The sequence below is a fragment of the Mesoplodon bidens genome, assembly GCF_964165515.1.
Source record: "Mesoplodon bidens genome assembly, chromosome: 16".
Lineage (NCBI taxonomy): Eukaryota > Metazoa > Chordata > Mammalia > Artiodactyla > Ziphiidae > Mesoplodon > Mesoplodon bidens.
The window spans coordinates 60,389,418-60,414,640 of NC_138173.1; the positions used below are offsets into that span (position 1 = coordinate 60,389,418).

At 42.8% G+C, this 25,223-nt stretch overlaps 1 protein-coding gene across 1 annotated transcript in view; it reads right to left on the reverse strand.

Annotated features, from left to right (window-relative positions):
• SNTB1 (syntrophin beta 1) overlaps window positions 1–24,444 on the reverse strand; it is a 221,521-nt gene extending 197,077 nt beyond the window's left edge. Inside the window, exon 1 of the mRNA XM_081258841.1 lies at window positions 23,821–24,444. Within this exon, the coding sequence (XP_081114967.1) occupies window positions 23,821–24,394 (574 nt within the window). The 5' untranslated portion in view covers window positions 24,395–24,444. The remainder of the gene's footprint in view (window positions 1–23,820) is intronic.
• Window positions 24,445–25,223: the final 779 nt, after the last annotated feature.

Genomic DNA, 25,223 nt, shown 5'->3' on the forward strand with positions numbered 1-25,223 from the left:
TAAGAATTGTGTGCAAATAAATAACAGTTAAAACTATGGAAGAAGAAAAGAAGTAGATTACAGATGGACCCTTGCCAAAGCCTATTAGGGACATATAGGGGATGATCTACCAAAAAAAAAAAAAAAAAAAAAGATAGGTGGCAGAACAGGAGAAGTCGGAAAGAATGCTATTATGAAGTCAACAAGGCAAGACAGGAAATTCCCTGGTGGTCCAGTGGTTGGGACTCCATGCTTTCACTGTTGAGGGCCCAGGTTTGATCCCTGGTGGGTGAACTAAGAGAGTTTCCAGAAAGAGGGTTGGTAAATAGAAAAAAGTGCTGAAAATCCAACCCTTCCTTCTACATTTCTTTTCACCTCACCACCAAATTTGTTTGTCTCATTTGTAGACACATCCTTTAATATCCCCCTTTAAGCTAAGAGTTAATATGTATCTGCGTGGCTATGGTCTATGTGGCTTAATGTATATCTTAATATGTGGCTATGGTATATATGATAGTTAAATTCGAAACTCCGTTAACATCAGTGTTTCCTGTCTCCACTTTGATGAGACATCTAACGTGATCATGAGTTAGAAATGAACAGCAGACGCGTCAGATTATTTGAATAGGTTCAAAGAAACCCCAAGTTGTCAACATGACAACCTTTGTAAAATATATTTTATTGCCATCATGGATGAAAAAGAGGTTTTCTAAATTATAAGCCAATGTCATTTACTTAATAGCATTTCCAGAAAAATCTGTATTGCAGAAATGCTGTGTTTCCAAGAAACAGTAATGGTTTCTTCAACTCCATATCTTACTCTTTGGATAGTCAACTGCAATTTTCCAGAAAAGGGAAGTTGCAAAACCAAATCAAACTAGTGCCACAAATGAACACCAATTGACCCTTTCAGAGCAGTTGGGTTAGTATTTAAGAATCAAGCATCTAACCTGTCAAGTATCTCTTAATTTTTTTTTAATCAGTGATGAGCTATCAGGGTAGATACTCACCCTTTTTATAAAAATAACACACAATATTTTGTTTTATTTTACTTCTTTTAAAATAAATATGTGCAGACAGAAAAACAGAAAGGAGGGACTTCTCTGGTGGCGCAGTGGTTAAGAATCCGCCTTCCAATGCAGGGGACATGGTTTCGAGCCCTGGGCCGGGAAGATCCCACATGCCGCAGAGCACATAAACCCATGCACCACAACTACTGAGCCCGCGCTCCTCGATCCCGTGCTCCGCAACAAGAGAAGCCACTGCTATAAGAAGCCCGCACCGCAATGAAGAGCAGCCCCTGCTCGCCGCAACTAGGGAAAGCCTGCGCGCAGCAATGAAGATCCAACGCAGCCAAAAATAAAAAATAAATTTAAAAAATATTTTTAAAAAAAGAAAAATAGAAAGGAGTAAAAACATAACAGTTCAGGTCCAATTTGAGGCTGAGTAATTAAACCAAACTCCTTCCCGACATCTTGTGTTATGCCCTGTGGAAATCATCTAATCCCTGGTTTCCCTTTGACTGAAGCTAGATTTCTGTTCTCAAATTAGATCCACAGAGAGTGAGACTCCTAAAGGGACCTGTTGACCTACAGGCATTAGGAATGTCTGCTGAATCAGTGATTCTTCACTTTAAAACTAGTAAGCATTGGGGAGTGAATAGCTAATGTCTGGACTTGATCATCAAGGAAATGTAGCATAAACATATCATTAAAGATAGGGTTGTAACCGCTAAAAGAGCTAAATATGGCAAGTGTTCAAAGTGGTTTCCTCTGGGAAGTGAACTGGAAGTTAAGGAGGGTGGGGATTCTTCACTTTAAAACTAGTTAAAACTAGGCTGAAGCAGGAGGCTGTGATATTCATTATAAGATGTTCTGTACTTTGCAAGTTTTTTTTTGTAACCAACGGCATTTTTATTTGGAGAATACGGAAGTGGAAAAAAGCTATTAAATGTTATGATTACGTGTATGCTTACTTTGTCTTATGTAGTCTAGATTTTTGAATTTACATTCACAGAGTCACAAAAAGATAAAGATCTTCTGTTTTGCAAATCAAAAGACTGAGACTCAGAGAAGTTAAGTGAGCTGTCCAAGGCCACACAGCTAACAGCTAGAGCCAAAGCAAGAATCCAGCCTCTCTACTAGGTCTGTACCTTATCAACGCCCTCTCAAGCTGCCTCTTTTTATGAATTCTGCAACGCAGGGAAGGGATCCATTCTTACTTAGGAAGTTTCAGACTGTACGATAGACTTCCCTGGAAAATTATTATATCACAGCTCAGCCTCATCAGACATTATAAATGTCTGATGTTAAAGAGAAGAAGGGAACTACCAGGAGGTGGGGTATGGAACTGAAATTTCCAAAATGAAAGTCAGTTTCTAGGGAGGGGGGACCCACGGCACCCTGTATAGCCACCCCTGCTCATCAGATTACATAGCCAAGTGGATTCATTTGCTAGAGCTTCCATGACAAAGTGTCAAAAACTGGGTGGCTTAAGCAACAAAAAATTCATTGCCTCTCAGTTCTGGAGACCAGAAGTCCAAAATTATGGTGTCAGCAGGGTTGGTTCCCTTTAAGGGCTGTGAGGGAAGGATCTGTTCTGGGCCTCTCTCCCTGGCTTGTAGATAACTGTCCTCTCCCTGTGTCTCTTCCATGGTCTTCCTTCTATGCATGGCTGTGTGTGCAGATTTCCTCTTCTTATAAAGACACCAGTGACATTGGATGGGCTCACCCTACTCCAGTATGACCTCATCTTAACTAATCACACCTGCAACAACTCAATTTCCAATAAGGTCACCTTTTCAGGTACTGGGGGTTGGGATTTCAACATATGAATATTGGGGGAACACAATTCAATCCACAAAACCAGGCAATGACCAGATCCTTGAAGCCTTCCTCCGAACATTTACAGAATTTACTGAATATTTTCTTTTTCTAGGAATATGTCCCTTTAAAAATTAAAATCAATTGGAAAAAATGATTTGAAAGAAGAAATTCACTTTACATTTACCCACTGTTAACTCCTCTACTAAATAAAATGGAAAATGCTAACCATTACATTACCTCCTCTAAATGAATACATACTCTAGGATAATTTAGGATCAAAGGAAGTAATAATAATTTAAATTATAAATATGCTTACATTTATATATATAAACATAACAAATGTTATACAACAAAGTCATCATCCAAAAGCATCCACCCAATAGCTATACTGAAAGGTTCAACCCTCAAGTGACTATGTCACATTTTAAGGGGTCTTGTCAATTTTAACTGTACAGCTGAATGAAGCCTGAGCACCTCAAACTGGGGAAACACACATAAAAATTTAAAATCCAATTTACTTTTCCATTCGACCATGATGTTTACCTTTTGCTTTCCACCCAGAAAGAAAAGCAAGGATGACAAGTTTCCCTTTAATTTCTACTCAACTCTTCTTGGACAGGTCTTTACAGCAAGGGCACTTCATAGGAAGTTTACAAGGGGAGAATTTTCCTCTTATTTGGTTTATCTAATCAATAGTTCTCTTATAATATGCAATTGTACATTTGCCTAAAAAGCTTTTGCAAATCTGTGTATCTAACTTGAGACAACGAATCTGGGTTAATTTGAAAACAAGCTCTGGCAGCAAACTAACAGAGAGTAGCAAATATTTCTCAGAAGAGTAAATTATATAAAGCTGATAGTTTTCCAAACACACCCACTTCTCACTCTCAGTTTATATGTTTTATATTAACTCACTCGTTCACTTTTCACTGAGTCATTCAACAATCATGGGTCAATCCCAACCTAAAAGTCGGTTACTTCCCTTCCATTTGTAACACTACTGTTTGGAACTGGAATGCATCATTTAAAATAAAAGCAGTGTTACCCATGCAGACTTGGTCTTATGTATTCAGTACATGCATATCTAATCATAATGAGATAATGAGAAAAAAATGTCAATACCCATAATTAAGCATAAACTAAAATAAATTATGTTTACTTGTGAAAAAAGATTCTTTCTCCTTATCTTCAATCTTTTCTTAAACACTCCCTCCTCCTACTTGCCCTGACGGAAGCCTGGCTTTCCCCTGAAAAGACCACTTCCTTTGTAACTCTTTCCAATGCTGGCCATTCCTTCAACCTCTGTCCAACTACAAGGGCAAAGAAGGAAAATCAACAGACTCTGTTCCCTACTGCCCCTTCCAGATACTTGATCCTCTACAATCTCTCAATACATTCTGCTCCTTAAGCCCAGAAGTACAGCAGGTCGTACTCATGACACCCTTCCCAGAGCAGATGCTCCAAACCCTTGCTGACGGACCACCTGGCCCTGGACACGATTTCCCGGACACAGCTATCTGGACAAAGGGGAGACACCTCACCCAAGCCATACCAGTCAGATTTCCTCTCTCTCTCAGAAATTTGGAATTGAAATGGAAGAGGAAATACCTACCTTCATATTGATTTTTTCCTCATTCTCCAAATATTGACTAATTACCTGCTGCTAGCCAAGTATTGTGGCAGATCCTATACTGTACAGTGTTTTTAGGAGGTAAGAAGAAGAGTTTAGCTAAAGCCTACTGTTCATGAAGGAAGAAGAAAGTAGGTTGAGGCTAAAATTGAAGCAGGTTTCAACGGCTGACCAAAGATTGGGGGTTGTGTCCTGCAGTTAAAATTAAAAGGTAGCTGGTTTTACAAAACGTTTCTTAACTGACTCACATCAAGAAGTCCTCTGTGAGCTTCCCTGGTGGCGCAGTGGTTCAGGGTCCGCCTGCCGATGCGGGGAACGCGGGTTTGTGCCCCGGTCCGGGAAGATCCCACAAGCCGTGGAGCGGCTGGGGCCGTGAGCCATGGCCGCTGAGCCTGCGCGTCCGGAGCCTGTGCTCCGCAACGGGAGAGGCCACAGCTGTGAGAGGCCCCAGCTGTGAGAGGCCCGCGTACCTCCCCCACCAAAAAAAAAGAAGTCTCTGCTTCTCTCTCACTTGCCTTTCAAGACTCATACTTTGAATGTGACCAAAATTGACTGAAATGCTATTCCAACCCACCCTTTTTATGACTAGGCTTGAGCTATCTGTTTACACCATGGTTCTCCCTGACTCAGTGCAAGACAAACTCTAATGGAAGAAAAGAGAAAAACGTGGCTACTCTGCAGGTCTTTTCCCCCAGTGGATTGATTGTTAAGCCCCTTGAGGGCTTGCTTCTACCTCTGGAAGCTGCTATAATGCTCATTACACAGGAGATGCTCAGTCAAAATGTGTGGACTGATACCAAATAAGAAAACATGCATCATGAGCTTGGAAATGGAACTGGAATGGAATGAGTTAAAAAAAAAAATCATTCGGGATTTCTGAAAGAACACCTTGCTGGGTGTGGAGAGTAAGTCTGGGAAATGTGCCTTCTTTGGCATAAAGCGGGGGTGGGAGGAAAAAGAGGTGGAAGGAGAGCCAAATACTTTCAAAGAACAACATTATGTCCTACGGAGAGAGTGATTTAACGGTATGCAACACACCTGTGCTTGCCCAACAGCACAGTGATTAAGAAATACTGTTATCGCCTTCAAAAGGAAGTTTTCTGAAACATTAAATATGATAACCTCCTGCTGGATTTTTCCACTGCGACTGCAGTCGCCACTTCTAATCGTGCTGCTGAAAAGATAAGGCAAGATCTAAGAGAGAGGACACCGGGTGCCCACGAACAAATGCTGTTCCCAAAGGTAATCTCTCAGCATACAATCTATCAAGTGTTCCACTCAAGGGACCAACTCTGGTTCCAAAACAATTTTTTTTTTTCTTCCAGAGTCCTTGGCTTCTGATAACTAGAATTATGAAGATTTAGGCAGTGAGGGTCCAGGGAGTTGCACAACTGCAACTCAGGCTGTTTAACTTCAAACCTACTTTGTTTTAACTAGTCAAATAGAGATTTTTTAAAGGTGATTTAAAAAAAAATCCTATTTACAAGATTCTAGAACACATTAACAATCAAAGATTTAATCTGAATGTTAATGCTGCTGCCAAGGAACGAAAAAATTATTAGGTTTTTTTTCATCTTTATATATTTGCTATTTGAAGCACATGAAAGAACTTTCATAAGTGTGACTAGCTCACAGTGTCTTTCTCAATGATAAATATATGCTTCAACTTATTTTTAATATAGGTCAAGCATGATCATGTTTTTTCAATGCCGTGGAAAAGAAAAAATCCTGCAACTGGTTTAGTTATGGCGATAATAGGGTAAGATCCAGGTAATGAAACTTTTCTTCCCATATGCCTCTGTTCCCTTTCATGAAACCAACTGGAGGAATCAGGAAGTGGCTGGTGAATTCAGTATTAAGAAGGTTAACTTCACTACTAGTTAGCAAGAAGCTGCAGAGACTTCGAGAAGTCCCTTAGACCATACAATGTCTTGCAGCCTGACACAACTCCAAAACTTGGCACAGAATGCTAGAAAGTTTTGAAAACAGGATCTTTCCAGCTCTAACTTTCTCCCACCATGCTCTCAGCCCCCACTAGCCCAAATTAACTTACAAGAGCAGAAAATTTTCAGACCTTCACACAGAAAGCTCAGAGGGTCAGGCCTTTCTTTTAAATTGACTAACTAAAGGGTCTTCTGTAAAGCCTTGGGTTACTTAAAGAAAGCCATGTACTCATTCATTCATTCGTTTAACTAGTATTTACTGAGTGTCTATTGAATTCCAAGTAACCCTCTAGGCACTGGGAATAGAGCCTCTAACAGAAGGAATCTGACAAGAAACCAATAAACAATATACAGTATATGCACTATATATAAATATATACACACACACATATATACATACATTTGGCCCTTGTATCCACGGATGTGGAACCTGCAGATACCAAAGGCTGCCTAGACTACCCTGTTTTATATAAGGGACTTAAGCATCAGTAGATTTTAGTATTCACAGGGGTCCTGGAACCAATCTCCCAGGGATACTGAAGGCCGGCTGTCCTAAGGAATATAAGTACTATGGGTATGACATGCTAGAAAGAAATCAGGGTAAAGATATAAAGGGGGGAGTGTTATTAATAACAATCTTGTTAATTAGTTTACACCTACAGCATCAAGATGCCAATTCTTCCATTTTCAGATGAGAACTACTTCAGGTCACACTGGTAATATTAGGTTTTATTAGTAATTCAGTCAGTGCTGATTCTAGATTTACAGTTCTCTTATGCCTTGCCCCTTACCCCCATTTCTTAGTCAGTGCTCCAGACTCTGGTCCCTCTGAAATTGGGGATAAGGAGCAAAGGCTTCAGAGAAAGAATCACATCCTCCATCTCCTGCTCTTGTCTTTTTCTGGAAAAGGCCTGAGAAAGGACCCAGCTACACCTTCTGAGCAGCTTCTTGGTTTACTTGTATCTTTACAAAACCGTTTCTAAATGATCCACCCTCTGATTGGCTTACTCCAGTGACTCATGGTTTTGTCACTGGCTGGCTTTGAGGCTACAATGTTGAAAGCAATGTAAACTGGGTTCCCAGCTTTACCAAATCAAAATGCAGGATGCCCAGTTAAACTTGGCTTTCAGGTAAGCAGCACAATTTTTTAGCCTAACTATGTCCCACGCAGTATTTGGGATATACTTATACTTAAATTTTTAAAATCAAATAACTGTATTGCATCCAGCAACGGTATATGTGAACATTTGGGGAATGACATTAATGATTTATTCCAGTAGCGTGGATGTCAGGTTTTGACTCAGCCAGAAAGTAGAGAAATTGCTTCCAAGTAACAGTACTCACAGCAAGGCTAAGATGCATGAGAGCAAAATTTTGCAGTGCTGTATATGCATCATAACAGAGAGCTAGTCCCCCCCTATTTCATGAGCACAGATCAACCTGCAACAGCCTTTACCACTGCTCAGCCCTACTGGTGCTGACTTACACACCTAGAGGTGATGAGGAATTTATTTGAACACTTAGAAAAGACAGATGGTGTCATCAGACATTTGACAAAGAGAAACAAATGTGCTAGAACTCAATGACTATGCACCCACTCCTTAAACTCCTTGCCAAATTTTAATGAAATTTATTCTAAAACCTCCTATAGGGGGTGCATTTGTTTGCTAGGGCTGCCATAACAAAGCACCACAAACGGGGTGGCTTAAACAACAGAAACTTATTCTCTCACAGTTCTGGAGGCCAGAAGGCTGAAATCAAGGTGTTGGCCAGGTTGGTTCCTTCTGAGGGCCATGAGGGAGAATCAGTTCCATGCTAACAATCTTTGGAGTTTCTTGGCTTGTAGAAACATCACCCCAATCTGTGCCTTCATGTTCACATGGTATTGTATATGTGTGTGTGTGTGTGTGTGTGTGTGTGTGTGTCCATGTCCAAATTTCCCCTTTGCATGAGGATACAAGTCAGGGCCCACCTTGTTCCAGTATGACCTCATCTTAACTAACTGCATCTGCAAGGAGCCCATTTCCACACGTCAGGGATAGAACCTCAACACAAGAATTTACAGGGGACATATTTAACTTATAACAAGGGGTGGAATCTGTAAATGTATTAGAAAGACTGGAGAGGAAAGCCAAAGATGAAGGAGACCAGTCTGGATATGAAACCTGACAGAGAGAATCTGGGAAGTGGGAGGCTCCCAAGACCTGGGACCGGCCCCGCAAAGTCTAACTATTCCAGCCTGGGGGGAGGGGGCTGATGAGGAGACAGATGAAGGCTGCTCTGCAAGCAAGCACGCTGCTTTTACACAGCGTGGAAGGACGCAGTGGCAGACAAGAATGAACCATTCTGTGTCCACTTCAGGCTTTGGCGCTGTAAAAGCATTCCTTACTGTCCCCAGCTTTCAGGATTCCTCCCTCATTATGTGTGTAGCACTTACTGTCCACAACACTCATTTAGCAAAGCTGTCATATAGTGTCATGTGTGTTTTCTAGGTATGTTCTTTCTCTACAACTATATCAGGGAAACTTTCCATTTTCCCAAAATATATTTTATGCATATATTTTACATTACATGCCCACACATATATAAATATGAACATATATAAAAAAATTAAGCAGCTGAGAACGGAATTTTACAAATCAGTGGCTGAGATTCATTCTTTAAAATGTTTCTTCTTTCAGATCATCCTTCCAGGCCTTATGGATGTTTTCAAAGGATAGACAACTTAATTCAGTACTTGGAACAGTTATAAAGTTATATTCATTTTTTTCATGATAAATACAGATTGATAAACATACCATACTGGAAGTAGTCTCCTGTCATTTCATAATTATTGAGGCAAAGATAAATTTTTGGAGAGTACATTTTCTGGCAAAATGAGAAATAATGATTCTGGGACATGAGGTATAATTCAAAATAAAATGTACCCACGTAAAAATTGAAAAGTGTTCAAAATATATGAAAACCAGCAAATCCATTTCAAAATTCTATTTTCCAGGTGTTAGGAGGATTGGGCCAGAGCATCTGGTTTTGTTAAGTTAGGCCCCTCTTTCAACCAGGTGTTGATAAAGACCTACGACATGGAGACATTGCTAAATAATGGTTGATCCAACACCACGTACATTATTTAACCATCTGTAAATCTTACCAAACGAAGCCGCTTGTTTCTTAGTTTTTCCCAAATCCTGCTGTTTTAGGGCCATGGCTAATGACCAACAGACAACTACCAATGAGCCAATTCTGCTCAGTTCATTGAAGTTCTTAAAGTAGAGAAGGCCTGATCCCTTCTCTTATGATCATATAATCTAGGCAGGAAGACAAACATATCATAGTAGTAACCAACACACTTTGATACTTTGACACAATGCACAGTACTAGATACTGTACTAAGTTCTATATTCACCCTTTCCATTCTCATAGCAGCCCCATAAAGAAAGGACTATTGTTATCCCCACGTTAGCCATGAGGAAACTGAGTTCTAGACAGGTGAGGCTATTGATCAAGGTCAGAACGCTAGTTTGTCCACTCTGCTCATGCCTCGTCTACACTTGTGACTGTCCCTCTGAGACTCAATAGTTCCTTTGTCCCTGTAACAGGAATAGTATTATCAAAAGAGGGGCTTGCTGTTAATGTATTTTGGGCACTCCAAAGCGTCAATAAAGGAAAATCGCAAGTTCCAGAGACAAAACAGAAAAGAGATCTCTTCCACATGGCGATAAGGGCCGAAGTTGCCCACCTTACGATGGCATTGGATTAACCCAGTCCACCATGGGCCCCACCACTCCTGATTGTCTTAGACTCTGTTTCACTACTTTACAGTTAATGAGCAGATAGTTTTGGCCAGTGGTTCTCAGCCCTGAAGGTACATTAGAATCACCTGGGGAGCCTGTAAACAGACTAATACCCAGAATAAATCCCTGACTAATTAAAATTAGGATCCCTTAGGGAGGGATCCAGTCACAAGGTTTTTTAAAGCTTCCTAGGTGTCTCTAATGCATGGCCAAGTCTGAGAACCGGTACTATAGGCTGTACACCAGTGCCTCTCAACCAGGGGCTATTTGCCCTCCATGGCATATTTGGCAGTGTCTGGGGACATTTTTTGTTATTATAAGTAGGGGCAGAGGATGCTACTTGCATCTAGTGGGTAGAGGCCAGGGATGCTGCTAAACATCCTACATCACAGAAGACAGACCCTGCTCCCCAACAAAGAATTATCTAGTCCAAAATGTCAATAGCACTGAGGCTGAGAAACACAATGTTCCCCTTTGGTTCAATGAATCTAACTTGTGCATAGCCTACTTGCAGGGACCGTGCAATCAACTAAGTGGAACTGCCAGCCTCTCTGCTAACCACACACTCAAAGAAATTAAAAATCAGGTAAAGGTGGGCAAAATTTTGCCTTACAAGTCTTCCCAAGGATAATATACTCAATCTTGATTGTGTCTGAACCAGCCTTTACAAAAGATTTTGGGACAGAAATGGGTCTGAGCACAGTACATCTTCCATCACGATTTCCTCTGAACACTTTTAAATCAGGAAATGAGGTTCTGACGAAGCCCAAGTTAGCATATCATGTCTCCTCTGCAGTCAATGTTACATGCAGAGAAGGCTGCTTAGAGTGAATACCTGCAGTTCTCTGCCTGGAGGGCATCTTTTTGGCACTTGTGACCCCTACAGAGATGCCAGCAAGAGTATCAGAGAGGTAATACCCTCAGCAGTCAACCTTAACGAAATGATGATGGCGAGTTGGTGAATAAGTTTCACCCCCTTCCTCACCCCTCCGTTAGGATCTGATGCATTCCGGAGTGGCTTAGTGGCTCACGGTGGGGTCTTTATGGGTCTGTTCCAATCACCGTCTTACATTCCCACTCTACTACCAGTGTTTTCTGTGATTCTATCCCAAATAAACTTCTTACACTGAGATACTCTTATCAGGTTCTGCCTCTCGGGGAACACAAAAAGGGAACAAATCTCAGAATATGTGACACTATCAGATATGCCTAAACACACTGAAAAATTAAGTGGACAGAAAGGTCCATCGACACATCTGAGCCAATATTAGTGCAAAAAAAAGTCTTCAGGAAACTATTATTCATGGGTTCTTAGAGAGCAGCAAAGATATTGTATCCACAAAACAAGAGAATGCTATAAAAAAAGAATGAACAATGAGACCAAGAGAATGTTCTGGAACTTAGAACAGATAAAATTTTTTAAAGATTCAATACAAGAGTTGTAGATACAAACCTAGTAATTGTTCATGAAAATGAACAAACATGAAAGAGAAGGACAACTGGAGGAAAAAAAAAGATAACAACAAAAATTAGTTTCTTAGCGTGTCCATACAGAGGGTCCAACATCCAGCTACAAGATTTCCACACACAGAGAGCAAAAACGGCAAAGGAGAAGAACTGTCAAATAAATAATACAAGAAAAATGTTCCAGAACTGAAGTGTAAGAGCCTTTGGACCACAGGCCCCAATCTACTCAGTAAATGGCACCCTAAATGTCTTAGTTATTTTTTTTCATGACACTCATAGGCCCAAAGAAACACCTACCAATTCAATTTATTAAGTAGTTAAGTCCAAACAACATAGTACATCTTTAAGTCCTAAAAACTGAACATTTGTTGGGCACTATACAACTTCTAAAACTTTGGAATCATATGGATACTGCCACCTTCATTTCATGTGGTACTTGTTATTTTTAATTTAATTTAATTTCTTATCACAGTAATTGCAGAAAACCCGGCTTTGCAAAGATATCCACATTATTGAAGGAACACAGCAATCTAATGTTGAAACTCCCTTTAATAGTTTGCCTGGTATCCAAGAGATTTTGCTGTTTTCCTTGAAACTTTAAAATATTCCATGGTACCCTGTGAGTTCACTGGGGCACCCTAGGGTATCTTGGCACACAGTTTGGGAAATACGGCTTCAGCCTACTGCTCTCCATTAAGTGCTTGGAAAATTGATTACCAAAAGCCTCACACCAAGACAAGGCACTCTATACAACTGAGAATATCAGAGATAAAAAGAAGTATTAAAAGTTTCCAGTAAGTGGCTTCCCTGGTGACGCAGTGGTTGAGAGTACGCCTGCCGATGCAGGGGACACCGGTTCGTGCCCCGGTGCGGGAGGATCCCACATGCTGTGGAGAGGCTGGGCCCGTGAGCCGTGGCCGCTGAGCCTGTGCGTCCGGAGCCTGTGCTCCGCAACGGGAGGGGCCGCAACAGTGAGAGGCCCGCGTACCGCAAAAACAAACAAACAAACAAACAAATGTTTCCAGTAAAAAGAAATAGTTCACACATAAAAGAAAGAGAACGAGAATGGCGTAAGACTTCTCACTAGCAACCCTGAAAGCTGCTGAGGGAAAATGCTACCTCAGACCACCACAATCAAAGGACCCACCCAGTAAGAAAATAGATTAAAGATATTATCACATATTTACCTCCCATTCTTTCTCAGAAAGCCACTAAAGAATGTGCTCCAGGGCTTCCCTGGTGGCGCAGTGGTTGAGAGTCCGTCTGCCGATGCAGGGGACGTGGGTTCGTGCCCCGGTCCGGGAGGATCCCACATGCCGCAGAGCGGCTGGGCCCCTGAGCCATGGCCGCTGAGCCTGCGCGTCCGGAGCCTGTGCTCCGCAATGGGAGGGGCCGCAACAGTGAGAGGCCCGCATACCGCTAAAAAAAAAGAATGTGCTCTAGCAAAACTAGGGAGTAAACAAAAAATGAAGGTGATAGTAGATCCAGGAAAACAGACACAGGAAAAAGCCAAGGACAACCTGAGGAAGATGGCCAAACACTAGGCCAAGACAGAACCAGTCCAGAGTGGCAGGGCTCCAGGAGAAAAATAAACAGAATGGGTGGATTATTTGATATGTGTGAAAATCTGAAAAAAAATTATTGCTAGAAATTTGATACATTAGTGCTGCATTTGGGGGAAAAAAATTGAGCTAGGCATAAGAAAACTAAGCAAATGGAAAAAAAAGAAAAGCTGTTAGTAACTGCAAAAGACCTGATCACAGAGTATTACTTGGCTGGAAAATGGAGCAATACTGACATCATCATAATTTTATAAACAGAGACTGATTTAGTCAATAATGGCTAAATCTGATATATCAAGAAATAGCAGTAATAGGCATATTATTCAGAATATTAGAATATATATTCTAGTATGTAAAAAAAAGTATTCCAGTATTCTAAATCATATGCCCATACTGCTATTAGGGTGTTCTAAATCATATGCCCATACTGCTATTAGAATATTCTAAATAATATGCCTATACTGCTATCTATTCTAATATTCTGGGGAACAGGAGAGAAGATATGGGGGAGGGTAGGCGAAGGAATGCTATAAGCATGTAGTATTTTGATTTAGACAAATTCTAAAAATGAAGTAGAGAACAGAGGACGGTATATGGATATCGCAAGCAAAAAAGAAAAATCATTAACCTTGATTTTCATTGCAGATGAAGGATGTTTCAGATGAAAGTATTTGAAATGCAGGGCCCCAGATAGCCATGTAATTACCTATATTTTAAATTTCACTTTGCTTATGTAATCCTACTTTCAAGTCACCTTTTCTGTGAAGCATTCCTTTCCACTTCATACATCCTTTGTACCTTCAGATATTCCATAAGTTCTGTTACAACATCTACTCCTTTATAATTTATTATTATTATTATTATAGAACTTATTGTAATTTACACAAATGTAGTTTATTACTCTACACCTGTCTCCCCTCTGGGTTGTTCTATTTTAGAACAGGAATTTCATCTCATCCCTCTACAGATTTTTGCTTCAATCTACCAACAAGGTGCCACCTTACAAACATTAGAAGGAAAATTATTTTAATAAATAGTTGTGTAACAATTTTACACCATACCTCATCAATTCAAACTGCCCATTTCTTTTCATATTTTATCATCTCTGAATTGGGGGATGGGCCTTAAAATCTCTGAAGGTATGGATGGAAACCAAGTTCTTGCAGAGTATTTATAATTTCTCCTATCATTCATCGGGGGGCCCTCTCTATCTGAAAACACTTTAGATTAGATTATCTGCCTAAGTACTTTTTAAAACTCACACTGACATTGTATATTCAGACCTAAATATTTATTAGAACCAACTTGCAATTCAAAATTATTGGAGATATATTCTTCCTTCCTTCTACCAGTACCAAATTTGAAATGAGTGCCTTCGTTGTCCCTTTTTCTGTGATGGGTTTATTTTTCATTTGTTCCTGCATTGAAGGCATAGCCCTTTGGTGTCCCAACTTTATGCAGGTAACCTATCAGACTTCCCATCTTAGACAGTTTTTTCTTTCTTAAGGGTACATAAACAATGATATATCTTCCACTGGATGGTCTCTTGGAGACCATGAAACACAGTACTAAATAATAGAATAAAAAACTAAAGTATATTTCTGACTTAGTAATGATTATATAAATATTTTACATTTTTTGTAAAAGAAACATTTGGGTTTCTCTGGGTTAATAAGATCTCCACATTCCTATAATCACTAGAAAAATTGTTAAAGAGTTTTGAATTTTGCTGTGTAGGTTAAATCCCTACTTGCCTACTGTTCCTTCACAAAACACTCTTCTGCATGTTCCTGCATATCAGCATTTTAAGACACAGTTCACATTTGCCCACTAAAAGCCACAGCACCCTATGCTGTGGTTTGGTTGATGGAAAGCATCTGATGCGACTAAAAATCATCAGTGAAATACACCCTTGTGGGATCATAATTCACCCCTGCAAGGCAAACGAACTCTCCTAAGCCATCACTTACATCATTTGGTTCCCTAACATGGCAAATCCCAAGCTGTCCCTTGTGCCCCCTAAAAGGCTTTATAGAACATATGATTGAACCCTTCATTTAACTTAGAGGACTGAACCCTCTATCCAAAAATAATACTTAGATAAGCATGAGAGCTGACATATTACACAGTTAGTAATTATTTAGTGCAGACTACATTGCAGGCAATGAACTAACCACTTTACATACATAATCACTCTACACCTTACAATGAACCCACTGATTAAGAAATTGAAGCTTGTAATTAAGTGCACAAGATCACACAGGGAGAAAGAGGTAGCTTGCAAATTCAAGCCCAGACAAAATAAATCCAAGGCCCACCCTCTGAACCATTGTCTTTTACCACTTTGAAAAAAAAATAAAATTGCGAAAGGAAGACACAAGAGCAGTTTGAACAGCAATGCAAACAAACGGGACATGTCAACTGCAGTCATCCTCAGCAACCCGTTAAATTTTAGACAGAGCCTCCCACATTTATGAACATGCTAAGAACGAGGCTTCAGTTCACAGGGAGGCGCAGTTTTTAAAAGTACTGAGATAAAGTACGGGTCATCCTTTTAAGATCCATGATAATCATTATTAATCATGAACCTGTCCATCTTGTCTATTCTGGGCTGGGAATGCAGCTCATCTGTGTGGGTCTGTTAGGATATTTACTTTGTGGTGCACATTATATATTTTCTCTTAAGTCTCACTCTGCAGGCCAGAGCTAAAGGCAAGCATTATTATAGATCAAAGCCAGTGAAGTGGGTAATGAGGTTTGGTACGTAAAACACTTGTTATAAATACGGGGGGAAATTCTGGCTTTTCTTTAACATTAACTGCTTTGAAATGCATCATCTGAAGTAGAATTCTTAGTAGGCCACTAGCTGCCAGAGAATAATTTCCCTTTGCCAAACAGAACACTGGTGCTTTGGTTAGATGTCTTTCACAAGTGTGGAGCCATGTGCAGTGAGTTATTTTTATACATACTTCATGGGGTGATGGCTAAAATGCACCACTGAACAAGAACATCCCCTACCCCGGCAGAAAGAAGGAATTGAAGGACCATTCCAATCAGCTTCACTTAAGGAACATGGTCTGAATTCTCAGGCTGATACATAAGCTTAAAAAAGAAACAATTAAAATATCTAAGCAGAGAGTTTTCATCTCCTTGGGTAGAAAGCGTTCTTACTTATTCAGATGTGTAGGTCCCTGTGCCACAGCGGGGCAAAGGCAAAGCGGTTATAAATATAACACGAAAAGGAAAATTAATTACATTTTCGGATCACTTTTAAAATCATGCCTGGCTCCTCTTTGGTCAACTGTCTTTCAAGACTGGTCTATGTTAAGTAAGTGCTTCCTAGGTTTATAAAGTCCCTTCTTTATCCCTCTTCTCTACAGGAAAAGGTATAGTTTTCATTATCTGATGCCAAATGTTTATCACCACAGTCCAACAGCAGGAGTGCTGGAGGATGGGAGTCATAAAAAAAGGGTCATTGCTAAATCCCCCAATTTCTTCTCTCCCTCCCTCCCTCCCTTCCTTCCTTCCATCTGTCCTTCCATTTTTTCCTTTTCTAACACATTTTAACAGCCTGATGTCTGCCAGGTACTATGCTATATTTGCTGGGGTCAAAATCACCCTATTTGTCTTACTAATCTCAAGTACTTCACAATCAGCCTCAAATGCCCTACCTCTCTAATTACTGTAAGGCTCCCAAAATCAGAGGCCAAGGCTTATTCCTCTGAGACTTCTTTTGGTCCCCACACGATGTCTTGAGTTTGTGTAGTGTGCTGCAGAAGAGCCGATGGGGTGTTAGATAATCTGATTTCCAGCTCTGTCATTGACAGGTAACCTGGGACCAGTCACCTAACCCTCCTGTGCAAAAGGCAGATTGTAACACCTGTCCAAGCATCCACGAAGGGGTGACCTGGTGACGAAATCATGTGAGTAAAGCCCCTTTACAAACCTAAGCCTTACTCACGGAGTTGCCCCCAAGTATAATTCAGGGTCAAGTGGCCGTGTCCCAGGGTAGCTGGGTGGAAACAGGGAGCCAGCCATTTCACTAAAGCCCTGCCAACCTCATGCTAGAAGCATCGCCCTAGAGAGCAAGCTTGAAATGTGAAACCGAGCGTGACATTTCCCTGCCTAAAACGCTTCACCCTCAGAATGAAATCCAACTCTGTAACAAGGCTTCCCAGCCTTGCCCCCTGCTCAATTCTCTGGTCTTTTTTCACTCTTGGCCCTCATCAAGGTCTGAAGGTCACATTCTACCCGCTCAGCCACACTGGGCTACAGCTGATGGCCAAGCTCTTTTTTAGGCTGCCCTGAGGCATCTGCCTTCCCTAGCCCTAGAGGGGCTCAGCTGCTCTTCCCATGGGAGACCACAGCATCCCATAAAACCCTGCATGTTGCCCTTTTCACTCCATCCTGTAGTTGCCTGCATGGTGCTGATCCGGTGCTGATCTGTGTCTGTCACTCCAATGTTGCTTCTTGAGGGCAATTCCCTAGTGGGGTGTGGCACATAGAAGACATGGAATAAATAACTCATTGGAGGCATAAATAAATGAATGAATGAAGAACTCCTTTGCAATGAGACACGAAGTGATGCTTTACTGTGGTTCAGTGTATTCATGAAGTCCTACCTGGGGACTCTGCACCATTATGACTTCAGCAAACCAGATGTGGTAGCAGAAAAGTTATCCCTCCCCACCACCCCCTGAAAAGATGCCTAGTCTCCAGATCCTGTGAGTATGTTACCTTACATGGCAAAGGGGAATTAGGGTTGCAAATTGAATTAGGCTTGCTAAACATTAACTTTAAATGGGGAGATTATCCTGGATTATCTGGATGTGACCAATGTAATCACAAGGGGCCTTTAAAATGCAAGAAGGAGGTATAATAGAGGTTGGAGTGATCAGAGGTGAGAAGGACTCAAACTGCTACCCCAGGCTTAATGGAAGGGAGCCATGAGTCAAGGCATGAGAGTGGTCTCTAGAAGCTTCTGGAAAAGAGCCTCCAGAAAGGAATGCAGCCCTGCAGATATGTTGACTTTAGCTCAGTGAGATCTGCATCAGGCTTCTGACTCTAACAGACTATAAAATAGTAAATTTGTGTTTTAATTTACCAGGGTTTCTAGTTATTTGTTACAGCCATAGTAGAAAATGAGTATTTCAAACAAGAAAGTAGAAGAAAGACCTCATAACGACAAATCATTCCACCTCTTGGAGCTTCACTTTCCTAATCAACAAGTTGAGGATAAACATCCCTAGTCCGCTTATTTAATACAGCTGTTCATGAGGATTAAAAGCTTTAAGGCTTGTGCTTAAATCTCAGCCTCAGCATTTATTCACTGTGTTTCTTTGGCAAGTGGCTTAATTGATCTGTGCCTCAGTTTTCTCATCTGTAAAATAGACATACTGATAGCATCAGGTTATTGTGAGATTCCACTGATTTAGTCCACGTAAAGTGCTAAGAACAGCATCTGGTACAAGGTAAATATTATATAAGTGTTAGCTACTATCACACGTGTAAAAAGAGTTTACAAAAGGTTAGGCATTATAAAGTGGTAAAGTAGAATTAGCATTCTTACAGAACACTGGTTCTTAAGAGGTTGGTTCTTGCCCTTCCCCAATAGCAGGTCATAAATTTATGGAGGCATTTTAGAGGTCAAGGTGGGTCATGCTGGCATGTGACTAGCATTTAGTGATAGCCACCAGGGATCCAAGACACCCTGCAACATCTGAGCCAGTCCTTCACAGTGCAAGATTTTTCCAGATCCCAAGTGATACTACATACCCCTACCCATCTTCATTTGTGGCTATGCAGCGATAGTAATTTTACATACAAGTCCTAGCATCTACCTCCTTCATTATGACCTCTGGTGTAGTTGTACCATGCAGTTATCTATTGAAACATATTTTTTATAATTCACTTCATTTCTTCATTTTTTAATGTTAATAATAGTAAAATAATAGGGCATTATTTTGATTTTAAATTTAAATTGGAGTTAGGTTATATTTATGAAATTCATTTCATGATAATAAAAGGGGTGTTAGATTTGTTAATAAAAGTGTGTTGGGTCTGAATTGATAAGATATGAAGTGAAATAAGGTTTAGAGATGGCTGACCCCAGCTTTCTAGCTTTCCAATGAAGAGAATTAAGGTCCAAAGAAACAAAGTATATTGCAAAAAGTGTAATTATTAGTTAAAAGATAACTCAAGTTTCAAGATCCTAATTCCAGGGTTCTTGGGTATTCTTTAAGAATCTGTACATCCTAAATAAATTAATATTCTTTAAACTTCAAATTCTCATCCAACCCTGAGATTGTATGACAGCGAAATCCCTTCCCTTCCCTTGCACCCTGCCATCTCCCTGCCCCAACATCCCTCCTTCCACCACTGGAGAAAGTGGTTATGAAAGTGACATTTTAGATGATCTCAACAGACAAGCATTCCTGGGAGCGGTACTGAGGGAGGAACTTTGATGGAGAAGGTTAATGCCAACAACTGTCTCTGACTTTCTCCTTTGCGTTTCCATTTTTTCTAGCCCAGTTCCATAAGTGACCTTTGTACCCAAGGATAATTCTGTCCACCCCTCACCTCCACTTCCGGAACATTCTGCACTCCTTGATCTCAACAAAGTTCTGAAGAAACTAATTTTAGGGTCGCTTCAGTTACGAAAAGGTTGATATAGTCCAAATTATGATTTTACTATTAATATAAGGGCAAAAACCTCTCCCCCCATCCCCCCTTCTGTACCCAAAGCTGCCAAAGACGTTTATGCAGGTATGCCCTGCCCAGCTCCAGAGGGTGCACCCCTGGAGTTATGAGCTTGAATATCTGCATGGCTGAATGCAGGGTCCCTGTTCCCACCTCCCTAAAATGGGAAATGAGTTCACAGTGTGAAGATTTCTGATCTTAACTTTGATGCACGTTTGGTTTAACACTGACTTAACTGGCATAGTTTATTCACTCTTTAAGTCTGAATTGCAATTGAGTCTCTTTGCCCGCCATGTGTTCAATGATGGAGGCTCGGTCCCCTTGTAAATTTGGGCCATATCGCAGCAGCTCCCTCTTGATAGCCAGACACTTGGTGATTAGGGCTTTGAGACTCAATCCTCTTTCCTGTCTCTCCCTTTTGAGTGGTCCGCACAATTGCTGTTTCCTGCTCAAGGCTGTCCCAAGCATGTCAGCACATTCGAGGAGTGGGGAAGGACATCTTGAGCCCAATCACTGATGAAGCTTCAACTGATTCAAGCATGCAGTTGAAGCAGAAGCTCAGAGTATCAATTTCACCTCGAGGTTTTAAGTATGAGCTTTTAAGTCTGATAGATCTGGATGCCTTCTAGCTCTGGTAGTTTATGCAAATAACCTGTAAACTTGAAACTTGTAAAGTCTGTAAACTTTAGTTTCCCATCAGTAAAATGAGCAACAGTAGCACTAACCTCATGGGGTTACCAGAAGTGTACACGAACAAATGTAAGTAAAACCTGGCACATAGTAAGTGCTCAACAGATGTTAGCTGTTGCTGTGATTCTCTTTTCCCAGAGCAAAGGTCTCTTAACATTACAGTTCTATAGTACAAAAACAACAACAACAAAAAAAAAAACAATAAAAATTTAAAAATATAAACTCCAGTAAAGGAATGGAAAAGCTGTGTCCCTTAGAAGGGGCAATTTCATCTTCATGTGAATTGTAAAAATAATCACAGCAGGCATTTGATACATTCTGTCCCGCCCACCCCCCTTCCGGCCTTTTTAAATTCTCAGAGTGCTCGTCCATACAGCGGCCCAGTAAGTAAGCATTTCTTTATTCTCATTTTTCAGAAAACACTGAAACTCAGGGAGGTTGACATCTTCTGTGGCAGAATCTAAGACTGGAATGCTGGCATTGAAATTTGCTGGGCGGGGTTTCATTTCACAGGATGTACCATTAGTAGAGGCAGTCAGTCTCCACTAGGGGGCGCATGTCGCATAATGGGGGTCATATTGGCTGCGGTTGAGGGATGAAAATAGTCTCCATATAATATATCTGCCATATAATTTTATTTATATTATATAAAAATATATAAATTTTATTTATATTATTTTATTTTATGCCATATAAATATATCTTTAATACATCTCCCTTAGCCCTCTGGTCCAACTAGATTACATCAGCAAAGACTTTCCTATGTAGAAATTCTGAAATCAAGATGGCATTTCAGTGCAGTAGCAAGTAGATAGGTGATTTTATTATTAAATTTTTTTCAAGATTTTTTTTTTTGATGTGGACCATTTTTAGTCTTTATTGAAGTTGTTTTGGTTTTTTGGCTGTGAGGCATGTGGGATCTTAGCTCCTGGACCAGGGATTGAATCTGCACCCCCTGCATTGGAAGGCGAAGTCTTAACCACTGGACCGCCAGGGAAGTCCTGATAGGTGATTTTAAAAAGTCCTTCCCGTGGTTCTGAAAAGTCCCTTCAGCTGGGAATCCCTGTACTAGGCCAAGCTACAAAAGAAAGGTTGTGTGCTATTTGATTTGATGATACATGATCATTCCCACCTCATTTCGGACCAATACTCTCAGAAGAAGAGACACTGTTTTTGGGGGTGGGTGGGGGAGAGGGTTTCTTGCTTATCTTAATAGCAGTCAATTTCTGAAAACTCAGGCCTGGAATGAGACTGCTGCCCAAAGCCCAGGTGGGTCGTGTCTAGGAAGCCCATAGGTCTGCCCCTAGAGGTCCTGCCTGGAACACACAACAATCCGTTGTAAGAATGTTACCTTCAGAGATTTTTACAAAGCTCACTTTTCAGTTGCTGCACAAATAAAGTCATGCAACTGCTTGACTTTTTTTTCTTTGTCTAAGTTTATTTTAAACTGTAGCGAGTCACATTTTCTTCCTCTTTTGGGGTGAGAGAGTTTTTTTGTTTTGTTTTGTTTTACTTCTTTGCTAAATCACTATTCATTAAAGTGAAACTGAGAAGAAAAGAAGAGACATAATGAAGGACAGTGCCCGAAATAGAAGTGACCTGCCTTTGTGCCCCCTGATATTTTGCAGTAAATATTACAAGCCAAGCAGGTGTCCAGCCGTTTCTAGTCCAAACTACACTTGGTCCAGATTCCACCTGCCCCTTGTCACAGAAGCCGACACACACTTGAATCAAGAAAACTTTTTTTGTTTACTTATGTTAACCATAAAGCCAAAGCAAATAGCCTTCCACTTTCTGGATCCTCGGTAGCAATTAAATATGAAGACATCACAAATCCTCTAGACAAATAAGGGGGAGGGGGGGAACATGTATTCTAGGCCAGGAGGTGGGCCATGTACCAGAGAGTTGCATCAGCTGTTACAGGGAACAGTTGGTTTCCCAACTTCGAACTTTCTGGGTTTCACACACCAGCACCACAATTGATGAGCAGGAAATTGACTTAAGTGTTTAATTTAGGACTTAAATCAACCACCTGGTTTACAAGGTCTCAGTTGAAACATTGCTTCAATGGCCATGGGTTCATTTATTCGTTGACTCAGCAAGCATGTCATGGAGCTCAAGGGAGATGACCCATAATTAAATCAAAGACCCCACATAACTCAATCTAGAGCGGGGAAAAGCTGGATAAATAGATATTTCTATGACATTAGTGCTGAAAGAGCTACGTACAAAGCAAGCTAAGGGGCAGAGCGGCAGGCATCAAGTGAAAAATGCAGCTGTAGTGGGAAAGGAGAATGCGTCATCCCCTTACCACTGCCCTCTGCCCCACGTAACGCCCCACAGTCACAAAAGGGCACAAAACGGTGCTACCTATTCTGCTCACATTCGGTAACTAGGAGGATGGGGACATAAGATCTCAAGAGAGTAGTTTCTAAGACACCTCACACGCAGGGGAAACTGTTTACAAATGCAAAGTTGTTTCCACATCACTCCGGGGAGATGGAGGGGAAACACCGGGGGAAGATGCAGGCAGAAACACCACTTCACCAGCCCTCCACCGGAGCAACCTGGAATCCAGACGGACCGGCCAAACACCTGGCAGCAGAAGTGAACTTTTGCATAAAGCTGCACCTCACTTCCCAGCCCTGGGCACAGCTCCCGAGCCAGAAGCCCAGTTTCCAATTTGAAAGGAGGGAAGTCGGGAAGGGTGGTGGGAGTTCTAGCATTCACACGTTGCCACCCCTCTCTGGCCCCTTTGAGATTCAACCCTTTTTTTAGCTGGGCAGCCCAGGCTCCTGAGAAGAAAACTGTGCCAAAGCAGAAAACTGTCAGAGCTGCTATTACTCAGTGAGCTCGCTTCGGAACGCGGGCGCGTACCCTTCGTTGCCAGTTTCACTTCCAGCCCCTACACTACACAAGGATTTCGCGCGGATAAAAAATGAGACATCATACGCCTCCGACCCGCTGCTCGGCGCACAGTAGGAGCTCAAGAAACCCTGCTCGCCTCGCCCTTTCCTACACCCCTGACGGGTCAACGCCTGGGACGACCCTAGGGAGGGAACAAGTTGCCCCCAGGTGGGCAAAAGTTGTCAAAACTCCGCCAGCCGCGCGCTGCGGCCCCCTGGTGGGTGACAGCACGCGGGTGGTTGTGAGGATGCGGCTGCGGTGGGTGGGTGGGGGGGGGGGGTCGTGCGCTGCGCATCCCGAGCGGCCCGCTCGGCGTTAACCCCTCACCTTCCAGCAGCACTTCCTTGCCAGCGCGCTTCAGCGCCTGCACCGCCTCGTCGTGGGTGGCGTCCCGCAGGTCGGCCCCGTTTACGGACAGGATGGCGTCCCCTACGTACAGGGCTTGCGTTTGGTCCGCCGCCAGCCCCTTGAAGATCTTGCTGATGAGGATGGGCATCTTGTTCTCCTTGCCCCCCTTGATGCTGATGCCCAGCCCGCCCAGCTCCTGCTTCAGCACCTTCACGCCGCGCTTCTGGTTCGAGATGGACTCGGGCACCTGCTCGGGCAGGTCGGTGAAGGCGGTGCGGACCCCGGCGGGCGAGTCCGGGGGCTGCGCGCCGCCCGCGCCCGGGTGCCCCGCGCCGGCGCCCCTGCAGAACGAGCCATTGGTGGCGGTCCCGATGCCGTTGTACGCCGCAGCGCCCTCCTCGCAGCTCAGAACCAGGGCGTCCTCGCTCAAGTTCACCAGAACTTTGTGCCAGCGATCCCGCACCAAAACTTCCAGCAGCCCGCTCCGCTGCGCTCGGCCGCCTCCCCCGCCGGCCGGCCCGGCCGCCGCTGCCGCCGCCGCCGCTACCGCCATCTTTCCGGCATTCTTAAAATGCCATGTGATTGCAAAAGGGGGGAAAAGTGGGGAAGGGTTGCGGGGGGAGCGAGGAGAGCGCGCCCCGCAGGGAGGAGGCGGGACGCGGGACTCCACTCCGGGACTTCGCCAAAGCGCCCTGCGCGAGTTGGCAACCGCGGTGCGGCCGGTTCCCCCTGGCCTGATCCTGGGCGGGGTGGAGCAGCCTAAAAGAAGGAGAGACAGAAACAGGAAAGGGGAAAAAAAACCCAGCTGCCAGTGGCAAAACCCCAAACCGAGGGGAAGCCGCGCGTAAGGGCTAAGCGCCGGCGAAGGTCGGTAGGGGGAGGGCGGAGACCCAGCGCCCGGCGGCCGCTCACCTGTTCCAGCGGCAGCGGCCTCGGCGGTCACACGCCGCGCGTCCGCTCGACCCTCCCCGCCTCCCTCCCCCGAGCGCACGTCGCCGCAGGGACAGCTTCCCCTCCACCCCGCCCCAGGCGTCTCTTCTCCACTCGCCCTTCTCCGCGGGCGCCCGGGCGCCCACACCGCACCTTGACGTGGTCTGTGTGTCCTGCGTTGGTCCCCTCCCTGTATGCTCCCAAGCCCCCTCCCCTTTCACACCCTCTGTTGAATCGCCTCTCAGTCCTAACCCCCAGGGGTGTCTAGATTCAAATCTCCTCCCTCTGGCTTCCTCAAACGAAGTCTCGGCTTCTCCTGCTGAGTTCTTACCTGTCTCTCCTTTCCGCAGGGACTCTCAGGTAGACTCAGGCAGAGGCCCTGGGTTCCCTGAGAGTCACGAGGGAAGGCTGTCCCAAGACCCCAAAATGAAACGTCAGCATAACCCGAGTGC